The sequence below is a fragment of the Schistocerca gregaria genome, chromosome 9 (genome assembly GCF_023897955.1).
Source record: "Schistocerca gregaria isolate iqSchGreg1 chromosome 9, iqSchGreg1.2, whole genome shotgun sequence".
NCBI classification, from domain to species: Eukaryota; Metazoa; Arthropoda; class Insecta; order Orthoptera; family Acrididae; genus Schistocerca; species Schistocerca gregaria.
The window spans coordinates 220,961,196-220,985,668 of NC_064928.1; the positions used below are offsets into that span (position 1 = coordinate 220,961,196).

At 43.1% G+C, this 24,473-nt stretch overlaps 1 protein-coding gene across 1 annotated transcript in view; it reads right to left on the minus strand.

Annotated features, from left to right (window-relative positions):
• The window catches only part of LOC126292017 (peroxidase-like), a 176,853-nt gene that overhangs the window by 79,334 nt on the left and 73,046 nt on the right, over nucleotides 1-24,473 (minus strand). The window contains exons 3-4 of the mRNA XM_049985809.1: nucleotides 9,885-10,134; nucleotides 8,704-8,909 (exon numbers count right to left, since the gene is read on the minus strand). Of these exons, the coding sequence (XP_049841766.1) occupies nucleotides 8,704-8,909; nucleotides 9,885-10,134 (456 nt within the window). The remainder of the gene's footprint in view (nucleotides 1-8,703; nucleotides 8,910-9,884; nucleotides 10,135-24,473) is intronic.

Below are 24,473 nucleotides of genomic sequence, written 5' to 3' on the forward strand. Positions count from 1 at the left end.
GATACTAAAGTGCTGTCTTTGACCACTGTGTGATACTGTGCTCATGAAACCAATGTGGTGTCGCCAGCCACTGAGTGATACTTTGCACATGACACCACTGTGGTGACGCCATCCGTTGACCACTATTTTTCACATGACATCACTGTGGTGTTGCCGGACGGCATAATATTAATTGTTTCATTTAGATATCTATTTAAAAATGTAGGCTATAGTCATGTAAACCAGATTTACCTTTTCTGTTGCTTAAACCAGACCACTTACTTTTTTGTGTTTAAAGCCTGCCTTGATTAGTACATGCTCTTACTGTCTTGTGTTACTCCAAGGCAATTTTCAAAAAAAAAAAAAAAAAAAAAAAAATTATTTTTTACATCTATAAGTACTGTGACCTATTTATAGTATATTAGTATATTGTTAATGGGTTGTACCAAAAGATGGAAACACAACAAGAAACACATGCTTGAACATAACTTCAGATGCTATCGAAGCCTGCAGGTTGTGCTGTTGTATTTGACCTTGAATGGTGCCTGTGCAATATCCTCAATACATTGCAAGTGCCAGTCATGGTCAGAGCATTGCTATGTGTAGTTATGAGTGTGTTGTGTTGGAGCTAAGCAATTGCTGGTGCTTGTAAGCAATATAAATAAAGTGTTTGGTGTTTCAAGAGGCCCTCCATTGAAGATTTCTACCACTTACATGGAAGTGGAAACATTTCATCCACTACGTCATGACACAGATGAAAGTGATCATGACAAACAGTCACTGAATGGAATTTTCACAAAAGTAAGTGAATGACAGCTGCTTGGACACTGCAGAACTGAATGGCACACTCATAAAAACAGTGATCACAAACAACCTGAAGAGATCTCCAGGAGCAGGGAATTGAAGGGTTAGGTGGGATTCCAAGACCACTCATCCATGGTGCAAATAATGTGGTGCCAAAGTCATAAAATCTTGACTGTTAAGAAATGAAAGGATGCCTTATGATGGGGTGAGTTTTGTTTCACGCTTTTTCCAACTCCTGGATGCATTAACATCCCACGAGTGAAATGTGTTAATGGTTCGTGATGATTTGGGCAGCCATATTGTGGTATTCCACGGGCCCCAGGATTACTCTAAGCTTACATTACTGCCGAGGACTGTGTGATTGTTTTGGGTGATCAGGTACATCTTGTGAGATAACGTTTGTTCCCCATGATCATTCCTTGTTCCATGATAACAGGGTTTCTGTTCACATGGCCAGAATCATCCAGGGCTGGTTTTGTGACCATAAGGATGAAACAACAACTCCGCTGGCCACCAAAAAAACCACATCTAAATATTACTGAGCCTTCGTTGTCTACTTTGGAGAGACAGGTGTGTGCTTTACATCGCCATCATTGTTACCTGAGCTTGCCACTATTTTCCAGGTGAAATGGTATAAGAGTACCTCAGAAACCCTCTGCCCCGATAGTTGAGCGGTCAATGTGACTGATTGCTATCCTATGGGACCGGTTTCTATTCCCAGGTGTGTCAGGCTTCATCATCATTTTGTCCCCATCTGGCATGCAGGTCACCCAATGTGGCATCGAATGTAATAAGACCTGCATCGAGGCAACGGACCTGCCCTGTAAAGGACCTCCCGGTCAGTGACGCCAAATGCTTGTTTCCATTTTACTTTGAAAACTGTGCAGGACCTGTATTTACCCATTATTTGGTGACTGGAAGCTGTTTTGAATGCCAATGGTTTTACTGTGGCATATTTTGTGTGGTAATATGTTTGTGGTGGCCCATATTTTTGTGCACACTTGTATTTGTCACACAGCTTCACAACAGACATTGCTAGTTGCCCTGTAGCTAACAAAACTTTTCAATCCCTGAGTCTACATTTTCAGATGATTTGTAGGAACAGTGGCTAATGGGGTAAAATTCTAATTTGCTGATGAAGTCATAGGGGGTTCCCAATTTCTTACTTTATGTTGAGATGGGAGCTTGTTGAATGTTTTATGACCAGAACACATTAATTTGTCTTTAACCCTTGTCAAGGAAGTGAAGTGCAGAAAACGCACAGGGCAGTGATCTCAAGCACCAGTACCGGTATTGTCTTGCTTCCTCCATTCCCTGTTTACATTATGCATTAATTCTGTATCAGTTTCCTTTCTGGTTTTGTCTCCTTCTATTTTCATTTTATTTTTTCATATACCTTTCAAAAATGTTCTGTTGGCCATTTCATCCATTAAAACTGCTCAGTCCTTTTCTTTGCATTTACTCACATTTTCTTCCTGTTTAAGAATGGTGCAATTAATTTTCAGCTGAGTTGATCCCTTCCTGTTGCCATACTTTCCAGCTGATAAATATATTGGTTGACTAAAGTGGAACACCAGAATACAGCAAAATGTCAATGAAGGTGCAGATTATGTGGTTTATGAACTATCTGTACAGACTAAGGCAATTTTTGAAAAATAAAACTATGAAACCTGAGATATTCTGCTATAATTAGAACCAAAACTTTCATTTTGAGTATAGTGTTATGTTTGTGAATCAAGTTTTGCAACTGGAGGAGAGTGAAGATGAGGCAATCAAGGAATGCACTATAATGTACTGAAATGCATTGATCTGTTCTTAGAGTGTGCAGGATTTTGTTTGCTCAAACCAACTCTCCTAAAACTGATAGTCACTGTGAAAAAAAGTGGATAAAGAATGGAAAAAGAAAATATTGAATGATATTTTCCCATAAGTGAACGGAAAGAAACTGATGCAAAATGTAGTGTATTTTATAAATAAGTTGTTTGTTTTTATTAAGCAGTGCATAAAATGTGTGGTTGGCTTCCAAATGTGATGAAACATTTTGTAAATGCAATAAGTGGGAATGTAGAAAGAGGATGAAAATTAAGTGGACTGATAAGAAATGAGAAGGTTTTTCCACAGATTTGGTAGGAAGAGAAACACGTAAAAAATATTTATAAGAAGAATGAACAGGGTGGTAGGACGTCCGTTAAGACATCCAGAAATGACTTCAGTGGTACTTGAGAAAGCTGTAGTGGATAAAAACTGCAGGTGAAGACAGAGACTGGAATATATAATATTGAGTAAGGTGTAATGGAGGATAATGGTTGAAAATTCTGTTTTAAGGTGAAGAGGTTGACACAGGAGAGTGATTTGTGTTTGGATGCATTAAACCAATCTGAAAATTGATGGTAAAAAGAGTTTCTGGTAAAAACATGTATTTTGGATTATCCTAATTTTTAGGTTATCTGTGCAATCACAGGTCTACATTAACACAGATAATTACAAGTTTTCTGTAATACCATAACAGTCCTGTTGAGTGAGTGTCTCACTTCCATTATCTTGGCCATAATGCAACTTACAGCACTGGTACTGATATTGACTGTAGACTGAGTAAGTACCAAGCCATAGGTGGAACAGTCCAAAGTACATTATCTAAGAGCTCAAGATAAGAGGAAAGAATGAAGTTTTGTAAAGTGCTGGTTGGCTGTGGCAGTTTAGCAGTATGGCTAAGAGGCATGAGCAATGACTGATAAAAACCTTAGATGTGGGAACCAGAAATGAGATTCTGGAGATCTATGAAAGGCTGAATGAGACTAGATACATTTAAAAATGATTATGTGCACATGTGACTGAAAATTTTTGAAATAGATGATGGAATCAATGAAACTAAAGAAAGATAGCTCTAGCACTGGAACAGAATACAAGAAAGAAGAAAGCCAAAAGGTTTTTTGTCATATAGACTGGATGGTATAGGAGATGAAGAAAACATTGGCAACAACCTTGTCTGTGGCTGGGACAAGCAAATCAGCTAGTTCTTGGAAGAGCAGAAAGGAGGAAAAGAAGAAAGCTTACTGAAATGTCAATGGGGATGAGATCAATGAAGATGTGAAATCTAGTTCCATTTGCAATAATACAACTCCTAACATGATTATCATTTTTTCCTCTTTTGTGGTCTATAGTCCACATATAATACATATAGAACATAAGTATGAAATCTCCAAACTTTTATCCATTCTGTAATTTTTCAAAACTTCATGATTTAGTGTATATTTACAGGCTTCTGACAGTTACGGTATAAATAATTTATTGAGAAACATTTCATTGGATAAATATTGTGTGCAGGGGTATTGTACAGTATGCAGAGTTCTAAGTCAGTCAGTAGATAGCGAGCATTCAAGGCACACAATCACTATGTTGTCTGTGACTGAGTCTGTTGCCAGCAATCAGCAAGTATAAACACTGTCTAAAATTCCCTGTCAGCAACTATTAGGTCCCCGTACTCATCTTATGAAAGTCTATATTAATCAGACACTCAGTTATTGAGTGACACTTAACTTAACTGTACAATTCCGTGGCAGCAGTCTATAGTGCAAGTATACAAATACAATCATTGAGTGGAGGCGGACTACAATTCTCACTTCTATTTGAGTTACTGATCTTCTGAATCAAAAAAGAAGTAAGAACTAATAGTCAGCTGACTATCATCATGAGTGACAATGTTGACAAACATATATAAATTTGAGATGATATTCTCTCAGTTTTATGTGCAAGTGTGTAATAAAGTCTGTCAGAATTCTTTCATTCAATGAACAAACACTGAAGAGAAGACAAAGATTGTTGAAGAATACATTTTGCAGACCATCAAGCTTAGAGACATAGTGACACAAAATGGTGTAAGTGAAGCAATGTTCACAAAGGCTGAACGGGCAGTGTGAATAACTATTGTGACAAATGAAAATTTATGCCAACCTTGGACTTTCAAAACACATTTCCTGTCCACTGCAAGTAGTTGCCATCAGGAAATGACTCTGGGCCTGATGCAGACTTCAGTTGTCACTGTTTTTCCCTCCAATTACTTCTAAACAATACAACAAGAAATGTGCTCACAAAGTGTACTGTAATGGTGCTTCTGGTGAAAGAAATTTGGTGGAGAATCATATCTTACCTAGTCACAGGGGTTTCCACTGCCTGATAAAACAAATTTGAAGCACCCAAAAGGGGAGTAGGACATGAAATGTGGCTTCTTGGTTTGAGAAGGTATGTAATTTTATTTAACTGATTACAAACTTGAGTCAGATTTACAAAGAACTTTTCAGTGTTAGAGCATCTATCAGTATGATGTTGCACCCTCTTTTGTCTGGATGCATTCATTTTTTTGTTGTTGTAAAGGTTGTCACAAAGCCGTAACAGCCTCTCCTGAGGTAAGCTGTCCCACGACTATTGTAACTAGTCTGCGATATTGTGGATACTGGCTCTGGGAGAGATTTGACAGACAAGCTCGTCCCATACATGTTCTATCAGGGGCAGATCTGGGGATCTTGCTGGCATGGGAGTGTCTCAACATGTTGCAGAAACTTCATGGAGTCATGTGCTGTGTGTGGGCATGCCCTGTTCTGCTGAAAAACTGCACTGTGATATTGTTGCATGAGAGGTAATACTTGGGGATGCAGGATGTCAGTGACATGCCGTTGTGTCATGAAAGCTACCTTGCTCACTATATGTTGACATTCCCTGCTTTCTCCCTTCGTTGGTTGTCCTCGGTGTTGACATACTGGCTGAAAAAATAGGGAGTGGATGTGCAACTACTGTCTACTGTAAATGATGTAGCCAGCAGATGCACAGTTGCATTTCCAGTCTTTTACTTTTACTGTTTACAACCCCCCAATAATACACAGTTATATGGTCAGAGCACTATTGTTTAACCTTCGATAAGGCTCATTAATATACTGCAGGCAAACATCCACATACTGCTGCTACTATAGTTTACTGTTGAATATCTATGAGCAGTGAAAATATAACCACATAATTCATGTGTTATTGAAGAATAAGAGGGTGAGTATGGGGCAGACACTGTCATTGTCTTAACACACTTTTAATTGTTTAACACTTATTTCACAGTTAAGTTGAAGCATTGTTGTTGTTCTAACCAACGCAGGTTCATCGTGGCTGTGGGCTGACTGTCTCAGGACTGAAATTTGGGACCTTATATATTCTCACAATAATAGGCACTGAAACTACACATTGTTCAAAGTTTAATTTACAGAAATTACAATTAAAACGTAACTCATTAAATTAACTGAATACATCGGAACATTGGTTCTTCTTAACAGTTTCTTCTACTTCAAGAGTTAGGCTGAGTTATTTGTTTAAATCATGAAATTAACAAATATAAGTACACAAACAATACTTTGTACAAAACTGTTAATTACTTTAGAATTAATTATGGGCTGGCTTTGCTAATATGTTTTTTGAATAAAGCCAAATAGATACTTCAAGATTACTAGCATTTCATCTTCCAAATGTTTATAATTGGTACAGAATATAATTAGTACAGAATAAATTCAAGTTACAAAACAATTACTCATTTCTTCCTATAATGAAAGATACTAACTAGGAATAGTCAAAATGAATTAGAAAGTCAATTAGAAACATGAAGCTAAGCACAAAATTAGATCTCATGCTATATTCTTTAAAACTGAGGGCGAGCCTTTCTCTTTCTTGAAAATGCAGATTACACTCATGTGTACTAATGGTAATTAGGTAAAAATGGAAAACGAATTTAAGGAGGCAGATGGCAACACAAGATGGGAAGTAAACATATCCCAGCTTGCTTCATCAAAACATGAGTATGTGGTGTCTCAGTTTCCTTCACAGCGATCACTCAACATCCAGTGTTGTTCACATCCTTTACGTATCCTGTCAAGCCTGCTAACAACACTTAATGGGAACAACATTAACATGTGTCACTGACCATCCTATCTGCTACAGAGCGATGCAGCTTTATCATTTACATAGTGACTGACAGTGTGTATGTTGAAGAAGTTGCGCTAACATCTGACTGTGTCTTCTGGATCTACAATTTTTGAGTCAGGCACTGACATTGTCTGAACTGAAATGAATTTTATTTGACGTTGTAGGATTACATCGTCAACAAATGTAGGCGTGATGTAGAACATGTAAAACACAGGGAACATCCACTATAACTTATTTTATAAGAAGTAATCAGTTTGACTACACTCTCTGACACCACTGATTAGAAAGAACAATACATACTAATTTAATTTAATAGGTATTCTTTCACACTGTAAATTTCCTTTTTCAGCTGATAGTCTTTGAGTTTCTTTGTAAAGCGGGTTTCAAATATATTATCATAAGTTTTTGGTGGACTTTTGAATAACTCGGTATCTGAGTACCGAGGTCCTGTTTCGAGTACTGTCAGTCAGTGGACTGTGCCTTGTGTCTCATTCTTTCTCTGTTTGTTTTGGGTGTGTTCACTAGCTACCACTCTGAACTATGTCTTCACACAAAACAACAAACAAACATCTTACAAACAGTCCTTGAAGGACATGTCATTCTCAGGTCTTAGATGTCACAAGATGCAGATACGGAGGGGCATGTGATCAGCACGCCACCACCCCAGCTGTTGTCAGTTTTTGTACCCGTGTTGCTACTCCTCAATCAACTAGCTCATCAATTGATCTCAGGAGGGCTCAGTGCACTCCACTTGCTGACAACACTCGACAGAGCCAGACAGTGGCCCGTCCGAATGCTAGCCGAGCCTGACAGGGGTCAACTTTGGTTTATCTGATGGTAACCAGTGTTACCACTGCAGCAGGGCCATTGGAATATCTTGACACAACCATATACAGTTATGGGTAAAGTAGCCTCTGGCTGTGGGATGGTTTTACAGTTATAAAACCCTCTGACAGCCAGAGGCTATTTTATTTCTAATTAAAATCTGAATTATCTTTTCTGAAATTTGTTATTCACAAAGATGTAAATGCTGGGACACCTAGATTTTCAAACCAGTTTCAGTATGTTTCAGAAGCTTTCCTTCTTAAAATGATTCTTAAGTTTTTTTTTTTCATTTTTCATTAGCAGCCTTTACAGAAATATATCCTCATCTTTAAGACTGTTCCAAATTTCGGTCACTGCTCAGTATTCTGATGTCACCTGCATAGAATATTGTCATCTATTTCGCACCACCACCTACAACATTAAAATACTCTTCAGATTTGTTTACTAAAGGCTGGCAATAGAACTGAAGATGGTCACTGATGACCAAAACTTGTTGTGGTTGTGTCATAAGAATTGCCTGTGTCAAAAATTAAGATGAAAAGTGGCACTCCAAATTAGATGGCTTTGGTTTTTGGCTAGTATCAAATGAAATGAATTTAAATGAAATATATGGAGCCAGTGGGGAAGAACTCACTGAAGAAGTAATTAAATGAGGTGGTACCACTGCAAACTATTCATAAATCTTAAACCTACAATTTAGTGAACATGTCATAACAAATGCAAGCTATTGCTGCACTACAGTTCAGTACATGAGTTAATGTGTTGAAGATAACTATAGTAGAGTATATCATGGTGCATCACAAAATCCATTCCTTCCAGTGGTGGTATCCCCACATATCATATGACAGAATCTCTAGTTGCTGTGTACAGAAGACAAAGCAGGAATGGTCAGTAACAATTGAAAGCTCAAGTCATACATGTAGGTATGCCCAGAAAACCCATTGGTTTAGCTAACTGCTCACAATAACGAATAAATCGCAGTATGGCATAAATTTTCATTTGTTATCGCATATTCCTGGTAAATGTTTCATGAGCCATGCGCCAATTATTATTCAACTGCATGGGTATGCAGTGCTTAAAGCTTCAGTTCAGGATATCAGAAAAAAAACAGTGTATCTATTTGTGCATTAAATTTCTTACCATCGTGGAACACTGGTTGCATGAGACGTGAGTATGCAGTGTCCAGCATTCCCCACATTGGATATTCCAGATTGTTACATGATCCATTATGTGTTCTGTAGATACTGGAAGCATTGCACCTTGGTGTTTGTAGAACATGAGATGGGTCTGCAGGAACTTTTATAGAAGTCAGCAAGTCTCCCATGGCATCTGGATGTATGTTAAACCTGTGAAAAAATTGTAGTCCAAGTGAGTTAAACCCTGAAGTATCTTCAAAATTTATGACAGATTCATCTAACTTCTTATGATATACTAATGGTTCCATTTTACCTTTAGATGCAGTGAGTGATTCAGATGCTGTAAAAGTCATGGTCAGTTTTGCTTTTCAGCCCTTCAGTATGTGTTCAGTTTTAACTTCTACTTGAAATATTCTCAGATTAAAACAGAAATTTTTACTTACATTTCTACCAAAATATTTGTCAATGTGATCTATATAGGCTGATCAGTCACAACATTATGACCACTGATCTACTATCAATATAAACCCATCCAGGTGATGGCAGTGTCACCTGGTGAGGAATAACTGCCAGTCAGACAAACACAAGGTGCACGCAATATCAGTGAGTGTGCTGTCCATCTGTATAATGGAGAAGGTGCGTGGTGTATCTGAGTTTAACTGAGGGCAGATTGTGGTGGCCCAGAGCCTTGGCACTAACATTTCACAAACTTCACAACTTGGGTGTTTGAGGAAAGCTGTGGTTAAGTGTGTGTTTGCAGACCGCATACTTCCTTTCGTGGGGATTACGTTTCCCGATGGGAGTTGCATTTTTCAACAAGATAATGCGCCGTGTCTCAATGTGCAGGAGTGTGACGGAGTAGTTTGAGGAGCACAGTGGCCTCCTAACTTGTCAGATATGTACCAGGTCAAATGCACCTGCGAGGTGATCAGAAGTGGCATCAGAGCTCTTTGCCGCACTCTCCGGAATAGGGGAATCGGGTGACACGTGTTTGCAGATGCGGTGCCGACACCCTCCGGCGAGCTACCGAGGCCCCGTTGCTCCTGTGCCACGACACATCATTGCTGTTATCTGTGCCGAAGGTGGACATGGACATACCGGATGTTGGGTAGGCTGTCATAATGTTCTGGCCGATCAGAGTATTCGAGGTGAACTAGTCAGGGGCTCGACCCGCAGGGAACTCACCGGCGGGAGAGGTGTGCGGCGAGCGTGCTGGCGTCGGCCAGGTCCCGCAGGGTGTCAGCCATGCGCGCCCTCTGCCCATCGCTGGCGACGTTGGTGAGGTAGTGGTGGTACTCGGGGGAGCCCCGCGCCACTCGCCGCCTCCGCGCCGCCGCCGCCTCCCGCTCCCTCAACCTCACCCCCAGCTGGCCGCCCCTCTCCAGACCCTGACGCACCGCCTCTGCCAGGTCAGAGTCACTCGCGGCCACGTCATCTGCACAAGTTATTCACAAAACTACTCTCCAGCATCTCTGACACCCACCTATTGCACAGTCTCGCAACATACTCTAAAGTCAAATGCGATGAGGTGCCAGCTGTAATGTGGTATACCAAGAAACAGTATATGGGTATGCATGCTGTGCTCTCCATTCCCACCGCAAAGTGCACATTACAACTAAATTTAAAAGGGAAAGATGGCAGGTGTGCATTGGAACAGAATGTATGTTTTAGAAACGAGCACAACTTTAGAATTTGAGGCACACGTTTATTTATTTATCCACAAATTACACATTACTAAAAACTACTTACAAAATTGTTTAGCAGTCTGTTCATTACAGTTGAGATCCAATTCTTAGTTCCTCCAATCGAGGTACAAAATTAAGTTCCAGGCAAGAAGTCAAAGCGTTGACACACACTTTAACTTCCGACCTGCATAGGGCAGGAGAAACACAGTCGGATGTACGTGAGTACTACGGCCGGGCACTGACGTATGTGGAGGGTGAAATGAAAACCTTGAGCGTTGGGAAAGTAAGGAATCGGGAACCATGTGGTTGCCAGACGTCGGCGAGAAACAGTTAATAACTTGCATAACAAAATTTTGTAGTCTCACGCGTAATTTACTGTCGCCAGTATCGGAGCGAGGGGCCTGCTACGACAAGTTGCATCAGTTGAAATAGGCAGCTGTACATTCGAGCCGTGCTGGCAGGTACACCACCAGCCCTTTTTGGTGAATGAGACGCCTGCAAGTTATCTGCAAAAAGCGATGCGATACCAACTCACCAAAATGTGTTCACGCACTATCGTCGGGAAACCGAATATATTACGAGTCTTCGAACAGTTCTTGCATCCTCATTAGAAAACATTGTACATAGACTGAAGCAGCAAATGGAACACTGACTTAGGCACTGTTACTACCCCTCAGTTATCGCACACATTCGAGACTGGTGTCGTCTACAGCTAGGGGACGTCTGGCGGAAGTGCCTGTTTCTGCAAGTGGTGGTGGGGGAAAGACACTCCTGTCGGCTGTTGCCTCTGTGCGCAGGCTCTCTGGCGAAAGCCCAGGTGCGGCAGTGCGGGATCTCGAAATTTGGGATTTAGTGGCGCCACTGAGGTGGGAAAAGCTGTGTGACAGCAATACACACCTGGGAACGGGGGTGGGGGCATCATTTGACCCAGCACGACCGATCCAGCACCATGGAACGTAGTTCGTTGAGGAGACAATGCACCAAGTTATGCCGTTGTGGCAGGCGTCCGTCCTGCTGCAAAATGAAGTTGGCTACTTCTTCTGTCAATTGAGGCACCAACCAGAGAGAAAGCGTGCATTGTAGGTTATTCTTTTAACAATAACTTTTGAAGGAGGAGGCTCTGGCTCTGAGCACTATGGGACTCAACTTCTGTGGTTATTAGTCCCCTAGAACTTAGAACTACTTAAACCTAACTAACCTAAGGACATCACACACATCCATGCCCGAGGCAGGATTCGAAACTGCGACCGTAACAGACGCACGGTTCCGGACTGCGCACCTAGAACCGCGAGACCACCGCGGCCGGCTTTTGAAGGAGGAGAAAGGACCAAAGATTCTTTGGTTGGTTATGGCACAGAAAACATCAAGATTTGGAGAACTGCGTTTATGTTCCAGGGAGGCACGTAGGTTTTGTGTACCCCACGTTCTCAAATTATACTTTCTCACTTGGCCTCTTTAATGAAATGTGACTTTCTCACAGAACACAAGTCTTCCTGCTAAACCTCCCACTTCCATCTGGGCTTGAAAATCAAGGAAAATTGTGTTCATTGCGATTTACCGTGAGGTGATGGCAACTGCAACATTTGAATTTTGTAACTCTTGAACTGAAGACACTTGCACAACACATGCTACACTGCGACAGATTAACTTCTGCATGTACATGTATTTTCTGCAATCCACCGTACAGTGCTTGGCGGCAGTAGAATGTTTCTGCAGTCAGCTTCAAATGCCGGTTCTCTAAATATTTTAAGTAATGTTCCTGGTAAAGTACGTCGTCTTCCCTCCAGGAACTCGCATTTGGGCTCCCGAAGCATTTCCGTAATACTTGGACGTTATTCGAACCTACTGGTAACATATCTAGCAGCCCGACTCTGTTGATGTTTTCTTTACACAGACCTAGTGCGGATCCCAAACACTCTAACAATACTCAAGAATAGGTCGCACTAGTCTCCTCCATGCTGTCTCTCTTACAGACCAACCACACTTTCCTTAATTTCTCTCCATAAAACAAAGTGGACTGTTCACCTTTCCCACTACAATCCTTACATTCTCCTTCAATTTTTTATCAATTTGCAGCGTTACGCCCAGACATTTACACGAAGTGACTGTGACAAGCAGCAGACTGCAAATGCTGTGTTAGAACCTTACAGGTTTTTTTCCCCCTACTGGTTTGCATTAACTTACATTTTTCTGTATTTAGAGCTTCTCTGCTGGCATGATTCGTGGATTTTCTACAACTTCTTTCTAAGATCGTACGAATGTTTTCCACAGCTTCATTCTCAATGGATGGCCTCCAGTTGTTTTCCACTTCCACATGCATCCTGTGTTCTCAAAATGCTTTGCCCCTCTAGCAATGTTGTATCGTTGTGGTGCCACTGTAGCAAATTTGGTCTGAAAAGTCTCTCAACAATGATTATTTCTGATGCTTCTGCGCATTCTTTTTCTGTCGTGGATTCCACCATTTTGAATACTAGCTTGAGAGATGAACAACAGCAACTTCCTATTTCTTGTTTCACTGTTGCCAACCTAAACTGTCAGAGCTAACCTTTCGGTATATAAACTGGTGGAAAAAATCACAGCACCAGGAAGCAATTGTGCGACATAAACGAAAGTTGCTAGGCGTATTTCTGCATCGAAAAGATGATGACTACTCCAATTTTGCAACAGTCTCAAAAGAGGCACTAGCAGCGCCACTAAAACAAACGAACACCGCACGAACTGGCTTTGAACGCCCGACGGTACCGACCGGCCGCCGTGTCATCCTCACCCCTAAGGCGGATACGGAAGAACATGTCGGCACACTGCTCTCCTGGCCATAGTCAGTTTCCATGACCGGTGTCGTTATTCTCAATCAAGTTGCTCCTCCATTGGCCTCACAAGGGCTGAGTGCACCCCGCTTGTCAACAGCACTCGGCAAACCGTGACTGTGACTCAGTCAAGTGCTAGCCAAGCCCGACAGTGCTTAACTTCAGTGATCTGACGGGAACCAGTGTTACGCAAATCAGCTTTCCTTTAGACAGGCACTGTATGGTCGTGGGCGTTAGTTATCTTTGAGATTGGACATGGTGAGCCGATACTAGTCAAGAATGCCTTTGAGGCAGAAAGACACCATTATCTACACCTGACTGAGTTTGAACAAGGTCGTGTAATAGGGCTGTGAGAAGCTGGATGTTGCTTCTCCAGTATTGCAGAAAGACCTGGCTGCAAGGTAGTCACTGTACAAGATTGCTAGCAGTAGTAGTCACGAGAGCGTAAGGTCGCAAGAAGACCAGGTTCTGTACAGCCGTGTGGCACTATTGGAAGGGAAGACTGTCGTGTTTGACGTATGGCTCCGGCGCTTCGTACTGCATCTACGGCAGCAATTTCAGCTGCAGTTAATACCACAATGAAACAACGAACTGTTAGAAATCTGTTACTTCAAGGACAGATCCGACCAAGATGCTCTGTAGTCTGCATTCCTCTGACCCCAAACCACCGCCATTTGCGACTTCAGTGGCGCCAAGAGAGAGCTCACTGGGGGCAGGGAGGGTACCAGTTTGTTTTCTGATGAACGCTGGCGCCAGTGATGGCTGTATGTTGATTGGAAGTCCAGCAGAGGCCCTGCAGCCAACCTACACTACTGGCCATTAAAATTGCAGCACCAAGAAGAAATGCAGATGATAAACGGATATTCATTGGACAAATATATTATACTAGAACTGACATGTGATTACACTTTCAGGCAATTTGGGTGCATAGATCCTGAAAAATCAGTACCCAGAACAACCACCTGTGGCCGTAACAACGGCCTTGATACGCCTGGGCATTGAGTCAAATAGAGCCTGGATGGCGTGTACAGGTACACATGCCCATGCAGTTTCAACAGGATACCACAGTTTATCAAGAGTAGTGACTAGCGTATTGTGACAAGCCAGTTGCTCGGCCACCATTGACCAGACGTTTTCAATTGACGAAAGATGTGGAGAATGTGCTGGCCAGGGCCGCAGTCGAACATTTTCTGTATCCAGAAAGGACCGTACAGGACCTGCAACACGCGGTCGTGCATTATCCTGCTGAAATGTAGGATTGCGCAGGGATCGAATAAAGGGTAGAGCCACGTGTTGTAACACACCTGAATGTAACGCCCAATATTCAAAGTGCGGTCAATGCGAACAAGAGGTGACCGAGACGTGTAACCAATGGCACCCCATACAGTCACGCCGGGTGATACGCCAATATGACGATGACTAATACATGTTTCCAATGTGTGTTCACCACGATGTCGGCAAACACGGATGCGACCATCATGATGCTGTAAGCAGAACCTGGATTCATTAAAAAATGACGTTTCACCATTCATGCACTCAGGTTCCTTGTTGAGTACACCATTACAGGCGCTCCTGTCTGTGATGCAGCGTCAAGGATAACCGCAGCTACGGTCTTCGAGCTGATAGTCCATGCTGCTGCAACGTCGTCGAACTGTTCGTGCAGATGGTTGTTGTCTTGCAAACGTCCACATCTGTCTACTCAGGGATCGAGACGTGGCTGCACGATCCGTTACAGCCATGCAGATAAGATGCCTGTCATCTGGACTGCTAGTGATACGAGGCCGTTGGGATCCAGCACGGCGTTCCGTATTACCCTCCTGAACCCACCGACTCCATATTCCGCCAACAGTCATTGGATCTCGACCAACGCGAGCAGCAATGTCGCGATACGATAAAACGCAATCGCGATAGGCTACAATCCGACCCTTGTCAACGTCGGAAACATGACGGTACGCATTACACAGGTAATCACAACAACGTCTCACCAGGCAACACCGGTCAACTGCTGTTTGCGTATGAGAAATCGGTTGGAAACTTTCCCCATATCAGCACGTCGTAGGTGTCGCCACCGGCGCCAACCTTGTGCGAATGCTCTGAAAAGCTTATCATTTGCATATCACAGCGTCTTCTTCCTGACGTTTAAATTTCGCGTCTGTAGCACGTCATCTTCGTGGTGTTGCAATTTGAATGGCTAGTAGTGTATCTGCATGCTAGACACTTTGTACCCGCACCGTTGGTTGCAGACGATTCCTTGTTGGAGACAGTTTCTGTATGGGAAGTTTAGGAGACGAGGTCTACGAACAGAAGAAAAGATAGAAGAAAACCACCCCGAAAAAATCTGCTAACAAAATTTCAAGAACTGTCTTTAAATTATGACTCTAGGTATATGGCACAAACCCCTATATATCGCTCATATATTGATCCTGAAGATAAGATTAGATTAATTACAGCATGCACAGAGGAATTTAAACAATCATCTTTCTCGCGTTCCATAGACGAATGGAACGGGAAAAGAGCCCTAACAACTGGTACAGCAGCAGATACCCTCCACCATACACTTCACAGAGGTTCGCAGACTACAGTTGTAGATGTAGGAGCAGGGGTAGATGTAGAAGAAATAAGATATCGAGAGGGAAATAAAGAGAAGGAAGTTCGTAATTTCTGATCATTACACAGGAGCATCTGAAATTTAACACGTAACACCGTTTTAAAACTAAAAGAAACGTCTCAGCTCTTACTGGAGGATTTCTTCAGAGTGGACGATAATGTATTTACACCAGAAAGGACATGACTTAAAAGTAGGAGGTGAAGAGAAACACTTTTAAATTTTAGCTGTTGAATTAACAGAAACAAGAAATTAAGTATGTGTGTGAGAACTGATCGCCCAGTTGTAATGTAGACACTCTTATCAGTTATTTAACTGAACTCCTAGATAACGTCTCGACAATCACAGTTAACATAAATCTGGGTCCAGACACACACAGGGTGACAATTAGTGAACTATGTGAAAAAAAAGGTAAATTAGTTACAAACTACGGCGTGCTCACACTTTATTCAAGATGTAAACGTCACTACAGATATTCAGCTTTTAGTTATGACACGCTCTATATGCCTGCCATCATTGGCAATGATGTGGCGCACACGAATAGCGAAATTCTGCATGACCCGACGAAGTGTCGAAACATCGATACTGTCGGTGACCTCCTAAATGGCTGTTTTAAGCTCAGCAACGGTTTTTGAGGTTACTGCTGTGCACCTTGTTTATATTATAGCCATACAAAAAGGAACAGCATGCGTTCAGATCCGGAGAAAATGGCGGCCGATTCGGGTCTATGCCAGAGGCCTCTGGGTACCCCAGAGCCAGAACGCGGCCCCCAAAGTGTTCCTCCATGACATCAAACACACTCCAGCTTTGATGGCGTCGAGCTCTGTCTTGCCTGAAGCAAATATTGTCGAAGTCTCACCGTCACTTTGGATAATGGGAATGAAATCACCATCCAAATCCTTCGCGTACCATTCGGTAGTCACCGTACCGTCAAGGAATATTGTACCTATCATGCCGTGACTGCACACTGCACACCACACAGTCACTTGTTGACGATGAGACTTCTCGATCGCGAAATGCGGCTCTCATTCCCCAAAATGCGCCAATTTTGCTTATTGACCAACCCATCTAAATGAAAGTGGGCTTCGTCGCTAAAACAAACCACATTCACATCAATGTCGTATCCGCCAATACTGTGAACAATAGTGGTGACGAAACATTACCGCTGTTCCATGGCCCTGGGGCTTAATGGCTGATGCATTTGATTTTTGTACGGGAAGAGATGCAGGTGTCCAACAACAATTTGTCACAGCGTGTCCCGGTGGATTTCTACCTGTTGTACAGCTGGTCTCATCGATTTCCTGTTGCTGGTTTGAAACGCAGCGCGTGTCTTCTCGATGTTTTCAGGCGTTGTCACCCTTTTTGGACGAATGACGCTGCCAACACTATCAGCCGGAACGCTATGCAGTCTCTCAAACTTGCGAATCAAATTCTTGATTGTTAGCACACTTGGACCGGTTGTCTTCAGCTTGGACTCGGTCGCAAACTTCCTTTGAGCCCTGGTTGGGTTGTTTCTGCCCGCACAATAGTCCTTCACAAGCGCTATACGCTGAGGCACGCAGTATCGTGAAATTTTCACAAAGAAATGGTCGATAACACTGAGTGCGCATGCAGTTACTAATTCCCATCATGCCCCACTGCCAAATAATAATAAAAAATCAAAGTAGACGAATTTTCCAGAGAGCTAGCGATCAAAAGGTGGCATAAAGTGTCTAGAGAAACCAATGTATATGTAAAATTCTCTAAGTACTCAACACTATTTAAAGTGAAATTTTGAAAGACATTTTCAAATGTACCCACATCGGTAGCAATGTTTCACAACAAGAGATGGATAGCAGTAGGGATTAGGAACTCGTCCCAAGTTTGACCTGCCCCTCACTTCCGCGGGAGTCCGTTTCCGATTCGTAACTCACCCGTTCTTAAGGACCTCCCATTCCATAACGTACACTCATGTTCAGAAGAAAAATCAGAACACCTAGAATGACTAGAGATAGAAGCTAGATTAAGAAAAAGCAAACCGTTTCTGGCATTTGTAGACTTAGAGAAAGCTTTTGACAATGGTGACTGGAGTACTCTCTTTCAAATTCTGAAGATGGCAGGGGTTAAATACAGGGAGCGAAAGGCTATTTACAATTTGTACAGAAACCAGATGGCAGTTATAAGAGTCGAGGGACATCAAAGGCAAGCAGTGGTTGGGAAGGGAGTGAGAGAGGGTTGTAACCTCAACCTGATGTTATTCAATCTGTATATTGAGCAAGCAATGAAGGAAAAAAAAAGAGAAATTAGGTGTAGGTACTAAAATCCATGGAGAAGAAATAAAAACTTTGAGGTTCACCGATGACATTCTAATTCTGTCAGAGATAGCAAAGGACTTGGAAGAGCAGTTGAACGAGATGGACTGTGTGTTGAAAGGAGGATATAAGATGAACATCAACCAAAGCCAAACGAGAATAATGGAATGTAGTCGAGTTAACTCGGGTGATGCTGAGGGAATTAGATTAGGGAATGACACACTGAAAGTAGTAAAGGAGTTTTGCTACATGGGGAGCAAAATAACTGATGATGGTAGAAGTATAGAGGACATAAAATGTAGATTGGCAATGGCAAGGAAACCGTTTCTGAAGAAGAGAAATTTATCAACATCGAGTATAGATTTAAATGTCAGGAAGTTGTTTCTGAAAGTATTTGTATGGAGTGTAGCCATGTATGGAAGTGAAACATGGACGATAAATAGTTCGGACAAGAAGAGAATATAAGCTTTCGAATAGTGGTGCTACAGAACAGTGCTGAAGATGAGATGGGTAGATCACATAACTAATGAGGAGGTATTGAATACAATTGGGGAGAAGAGGAGTTTATGAAACAACTTGACTAGGAGATGGGATCGGTTGGTAGGACATGTTCTGAGGCATCAAGGGATCGCCAATTTACTATTAGAGGGCAGCGTGGAGGATAAAAATCGTAGAGGGAGACCAAGAGATGAATACGCTAAGCAGATTCAGAAGGATGTAGGCTGCAGTACGTACTGGGAGATGAAGCAGCTTGCACAGGATAAAGTAGCATGGAGAGCTGTATCAAACCAGTCTCAGGGATAAAGACCACAACAACAACATTCACAGGACATGTACATTAGTGTGTTCTGCGGAAATAATTAGCATTTAATCCATGAAGACCCATTGGTTCGAGGTCAATAGCGACATAGCGGTGCAACACCACCTACGGGCAAAATGTGCCTGCAGCTCTCGTTGTCGCTATAAACCGAAGGCAGTGGATCAGTGTGAGTTGAGCAGACGTGTGCGAACCATACTTTCAAATCAATGCCGTGCGGGATTAGCCGAGCGGTCTGAGGCGCTGCAGTCATGGACTGTTCGGCTGGTCCCGGCGGAGGTTCGAGTCCTTCCTCGGGCATTGGTGTGTGTGTTTGTCCTTAGGATGATTTAGGTTAAGTAGTGTGTGAGCTTAGGGATTGGTGACCTTAGCAGTTAAGCCCCATAAGATTTCACACACGCTTGAACATTTTGAACATAAAATCAGTGAGTTTGAAAGAGGGCGTATTATTGGCATGAGGGAATGTGATGCATTCATCGAGAAATTGCTACTCGCGTGGGACGAAGTGTTTCTGCAGTGCAACGGGTGTATACAAAATGGTTCACGGAAGGCCACAGAACGTGACGAGATGGGTTAGATCGCACCACTTTGACCACCTCCTAAGAAGATCGACACCTCATCCGAATGGCACTGCAGGACAGATATGAATGCTCCACGTGTCTAGTGGAACTGTGTAACACGTACACTATCAGGGGTGCCAGTCTGTCACCATTTATTACAGAAGGGGTTATTTGTACGTCATCCACTTCTTTGCCTACCTTTGATGAATGTTCAAAAACATGATAGACGGCAACAGTGTATGGAACGATGTAACTTCGGACAGAAATCCATCAGAGAGTGCTTTCAGGCGAATGCATGTTCCATTTGTCTGAAAATTATGGCAGCATTTCGGTTCGCTGGTTCAGGAGGAGCGGCGTCACAGTGACTGCATCGGCACAAGATGTACAGCGCCAACTCAAGGTCTTATGGTGTGGGGTGCTGTTGGGTACAGCCACAAACCACAGCTGGTCGTGTCCAGGGCACTTTGAACGTGAATGACGTCCTGCGACCCGTAGCCATACCCTTTCTGTGCAGCACCCCAGACGCCATTTTTCAGCAAGACAATGCACGACCACATGTTTCTGCACGATCACGTGCCTTCTTGGTGTCACAGGGTGTCAGGCTTTCGCCCTGGACCGCCAGATGACCAGACTTGTCGCCAATCGAAAATGTGTCGGATATTGTGAAGCGACGCCTGCGGTGCTGTGACTCCGTGCCAACCACCTCAGATGAGCTTTGGAAGCAGGTGAATGCATCACGGGTGGCTGCATCATAGGACACCATTCGCGCCTAATACCCATCGATGCCACCACGCGTGGAACAATTTTGAGGGTCTATGGAGGACTCTGTGTGGGAGGTCACATGCCGAACCGAGGTGACTGAAATGCTAATCACTTCTACAGAACAAACTAATGCACATTCCTGTGAATATGGACCTCCGGTCTCTAGTCGTTCAGGGTGTTCTGTTTTTTTTTTTTTTTTTTTTTTTTTATTAACATGAGTGTACGTCAGTTCTATCAAAAATAATCATAATGAGAGCCAGAGTTCTAAAACATGCTCCCACAAAAATATTTGTGGGAGCATTCTGATTTCTGCAAAAAGTCGTTTAATAACAAAATATTGTACAATGCAAGGAATAAAATGTCATTAACAGAAGGCAAGGGGAGACAAAACAGAAGCGTAGCAAGGTACTGATAATAGAGGGGGATCAAGTAACAACTGATTCACACCACCGAGAAATTATGTGAATGACTAACGATATGCTTAGCTGCTTCCACTTTACGCACAATATTTCTACGACAGATCCAGTCACCATCTTGAGGTGCTGTGAGTTTTGTTGTTATGTGTACTCTGGGTGGAATCCAGTAGCGAGAACAGACAACTGCAAATCTCGCAGCACCTGAAGAAGGCGCCTGTGTCTGTCATAGAACTTTTGTGCATAAAATGGAAAGAACTACTCTGAAGAACATCGGGGAAACACGCCATTAATCAACCACGCCAAGAAAACCTGAGAGATAAAAGGTGAATGAGGATTTTGAAGTATTGCAGAGAAATTACAACAAAAGTTCCAAAAACAAATATAGAACCTGTAAATAATTATGCACTAAATAAAGTGATGTTATTGCTAGACTACTGCCCATTAAAATTCCGACTCCACGAATATGACGTGCTATAGACGCGAAATTTAACCGACAGCAAGAAGATGGTGTGATACGCATATCATTAGCTTTTCAGAGCACTCACACAAGGTTGGCGACACCTACAACGTGCTCACACGAGGAAAGTTTCCAACCGATTTATCATACACAAACAGCAGTTGACCGGCGTTGCCTGGTGAAGCGTTGTTGTGATGCCTCGTGTGAGGAGGAGAAATGCGTACCATCACGTTTACGACTTTGATAAAGGTCGGATTGTATCCGATCGCGATTGCGGTTTATCGTATCGCGACATTGCTGCTCGCGTTGCTCGGGATCCAATGACTGTTAGCAGAATATGGAATCGGTGGCTTCAGGAGGGTAATACGGAACGCTGTGCTGGATCCCAACGGCCTCGTATCACTAGCAGTCGAGATGACAGGCATCTTATCCGCACGGCTGTAACAGATCATGCAGCCACGTCTCCATCCAAGAGTCAACAGATGGGGACGTATGCAAGACAACAACCATCTGCACGAACAGTTCAACGATGTTTACAGCAACATGGACTATCAGCTCGGAGACCGTGGCTGCGTTTACGCTTGTCGCTGCATCACAGACAGGAGCGTCTGCGATGGTGTATTCGACGACGTACCTGGATGCACGAATGGCAAAACGTATTTTTTCGGATGAATCCAGGTTCTGTTTACAGCATCATGATGGTCACATCCGTGTTTGGCGACGTCGCGGTGAACGCACATTGGAAGCCTGTATTTGTCATCGCTGTACTGGCGTATCAGGTGGTATGGGGTGTCATTGGTTACACGTCTCGGTCACCTCTTGTTCGCATTGACGGCACTTTGAACAGTGGCCGATACAATTCAGATATGTTACGACCCGTGGCTGTACCCTTCATTCGATCCCTGAGAAACCCTATATTTTAGCAGGATAATGCACGTGCCTCTCCATCAAGAGCTGTATGGAAACGATTATGCGAATGGTGTTAACTTCTGTACATCTACATCTAAATTTCTACTCCGCAAGCCACCCAACGATGTGTGGCGGAGGGCACTTTACGTGCCACTGTCAATATCTCCCTTTCCTCTTCCAGTGGCGTATGGTTCGCGGGAAGAACGACTGCCGGAAAGCCTCCGTTCGCGCTCAAATCTCTCTGATTTTACATTCGTGATCGCCTCGGGAGGTATAATAGGGGTAAGCCATATATTCGATACCTCATCCAGAAACGCACTCTCTCGAAACCTGGACAGCAAACTACACCGCGATGCAGAGCGCCTCTCTTGCAGAGTCTGCCACTTGAGTTTGCTAAACATCTCCGTAACGCTATCACGCTTACCAAATAACCCTGTAACAAAACGCGCCTCTCTTCTTTGGACCTTCTCTATCTCCTCCGCCAACCCGACCTGGTGCGGGTCCCACACTGATGAGCAGTACTCAAGTACAGGTCGAACGAGTGTTTTGTAAGCCACCTCCTTTGTTGATGGACTACATTTTCTAAGGACTCTCCCAATGATTCTCAACCTGGCACCCGCCTTACCAACAATTAATTTTATATGATCACTCCACTTCAAATCGTTCCGTACACATACTCCCAGATATTTTGCAGAAGTAACTGTTACCAGTGTTTCTTCCGCTATCATATAATCATTCAATAAAGGATCCTTCTTTATATGTATTCGCAATACGCTACATTATGTTAACGGTCAGTTGCCACTCCCTGCATCAAGTGCCTATCCGCTGCAGTTCTTCTTGCACTTCAGTACAATTTTCTAATGCTGCAACTTCTCTGTATACTACAGCATCATCCGTGAAAAGACGCATGGTACTTCCGACACTATCTACTAGGTCATTTACATATATTGTGAAAATATGTTGTGTTCTGTTTGCTAAAAACTCTTCAATGTAGCCACACAGCTGGTCGGATATTCCGTCCGCTCTTACTTTGTTTATCAGGCGACAGTGCGGAACCGTATCGAACGCCTACTGAAGTCAAGGAAAATGGCATCTACCTGGGAGCCTGTATCTAATATTTTCTGGGTCTCATGAACAAATAAAGGAAGTTGGGTCTCACACGATCGCTGTTTCCGGAATCCATGTTGATTCCCACAGAGTAGGTTCTGGGTTTCCATAAATGATATGACACGCGAACAAAAAATATGTTCTAAAATTCTATAACAGATCGATGTCAGAGATATAGAATTATAGTTTTGCGCATCTGCTCGACGACCCTTCTTGAAGACTGGGACTACCTATGCTCTTTTCCAGTGATTTGTAACCTTCCGTTCCTCTGGAGACTTGCGGTACACGGCTGTTAGAAGGGGGGCAAGTTCTTTCGCGTACTCCGTGTAGAATCGAATTGGTATGGGCATTAAGACAGGATACTGCAGATGTATCATGTATCTCGTTCAGTGATGAATTTACATTTACCAATCATGGCCAGATAAATGACCAGAACATGCACTATAGGTCTGTTGACAGTCCCAGTTCGTCTCTTCAGGTGGAACGTCATCGTACGTGGAGTGCAAGCGTGTGGTGCAGGTAGCGAACCGTGAGCTCATAGGCCAGTTTTTCTTGGATGGAACGCTGAACGCGCACTAGCATGGCGACGTCTTAACACGCCATCTTCCACAGACTCTGGAAGACGTTCCTGTGCAGACTAGGAGTAACCTGTGGTAGCAACGTGATGACTGACCTGCCTATAGTGCACAAAGTACTGCAGCGTGTCTTCACGAATTGTTTACAAATTTTTGGATTGGACACAGACGGCCTGTACCGTGGCTGGCCCGTTCCATGGGTTTGACACTTGCATACTTTTTCTGTGGCGAAACCTGAAAGGCGGTCTCTACAACTATTCCCGATGATGTGCAACGACGAGTTACTGCAGCCTGCTCGGACAATGTTACCACGTGTGCAGCAGCCGTTCCGTACGAGACTGGAAGCGTGTACTGCCGCTGCCGGTGGTCATTTTGAACACAATCTGTGATGCTCAGTTGTCTCGTTACTGGTCAGAATCCACATAACTAGCGTACGCTCTTGTGTTGTTGTTTAGTGTACGTTACCACAGTACTGAACGAGCGTAAGTCAATTAGTATGCTCAATTTAGTTATATTATTGTTTATATTGGTAGTACTGTCGTTTTACGTTGATGACGCATGCTTTGCTTGTTTGTTGTTATATCTTTGCAATTTTCAAGCTGCGAGGTTAGTTTTGCTATCGCAGTCCTGCTGTTGATCATGGCTGCTCCGCTGTCTATTGGCAGGAAAGGTTGGCTCTAAGCACTATGGGATTTAACATCTGTGGTCATCAATCCCCTAGAACTTAGAACTAATTAAACCTAACTAACCTAATGACATCCCACACATCCATGCCCGAGGCAG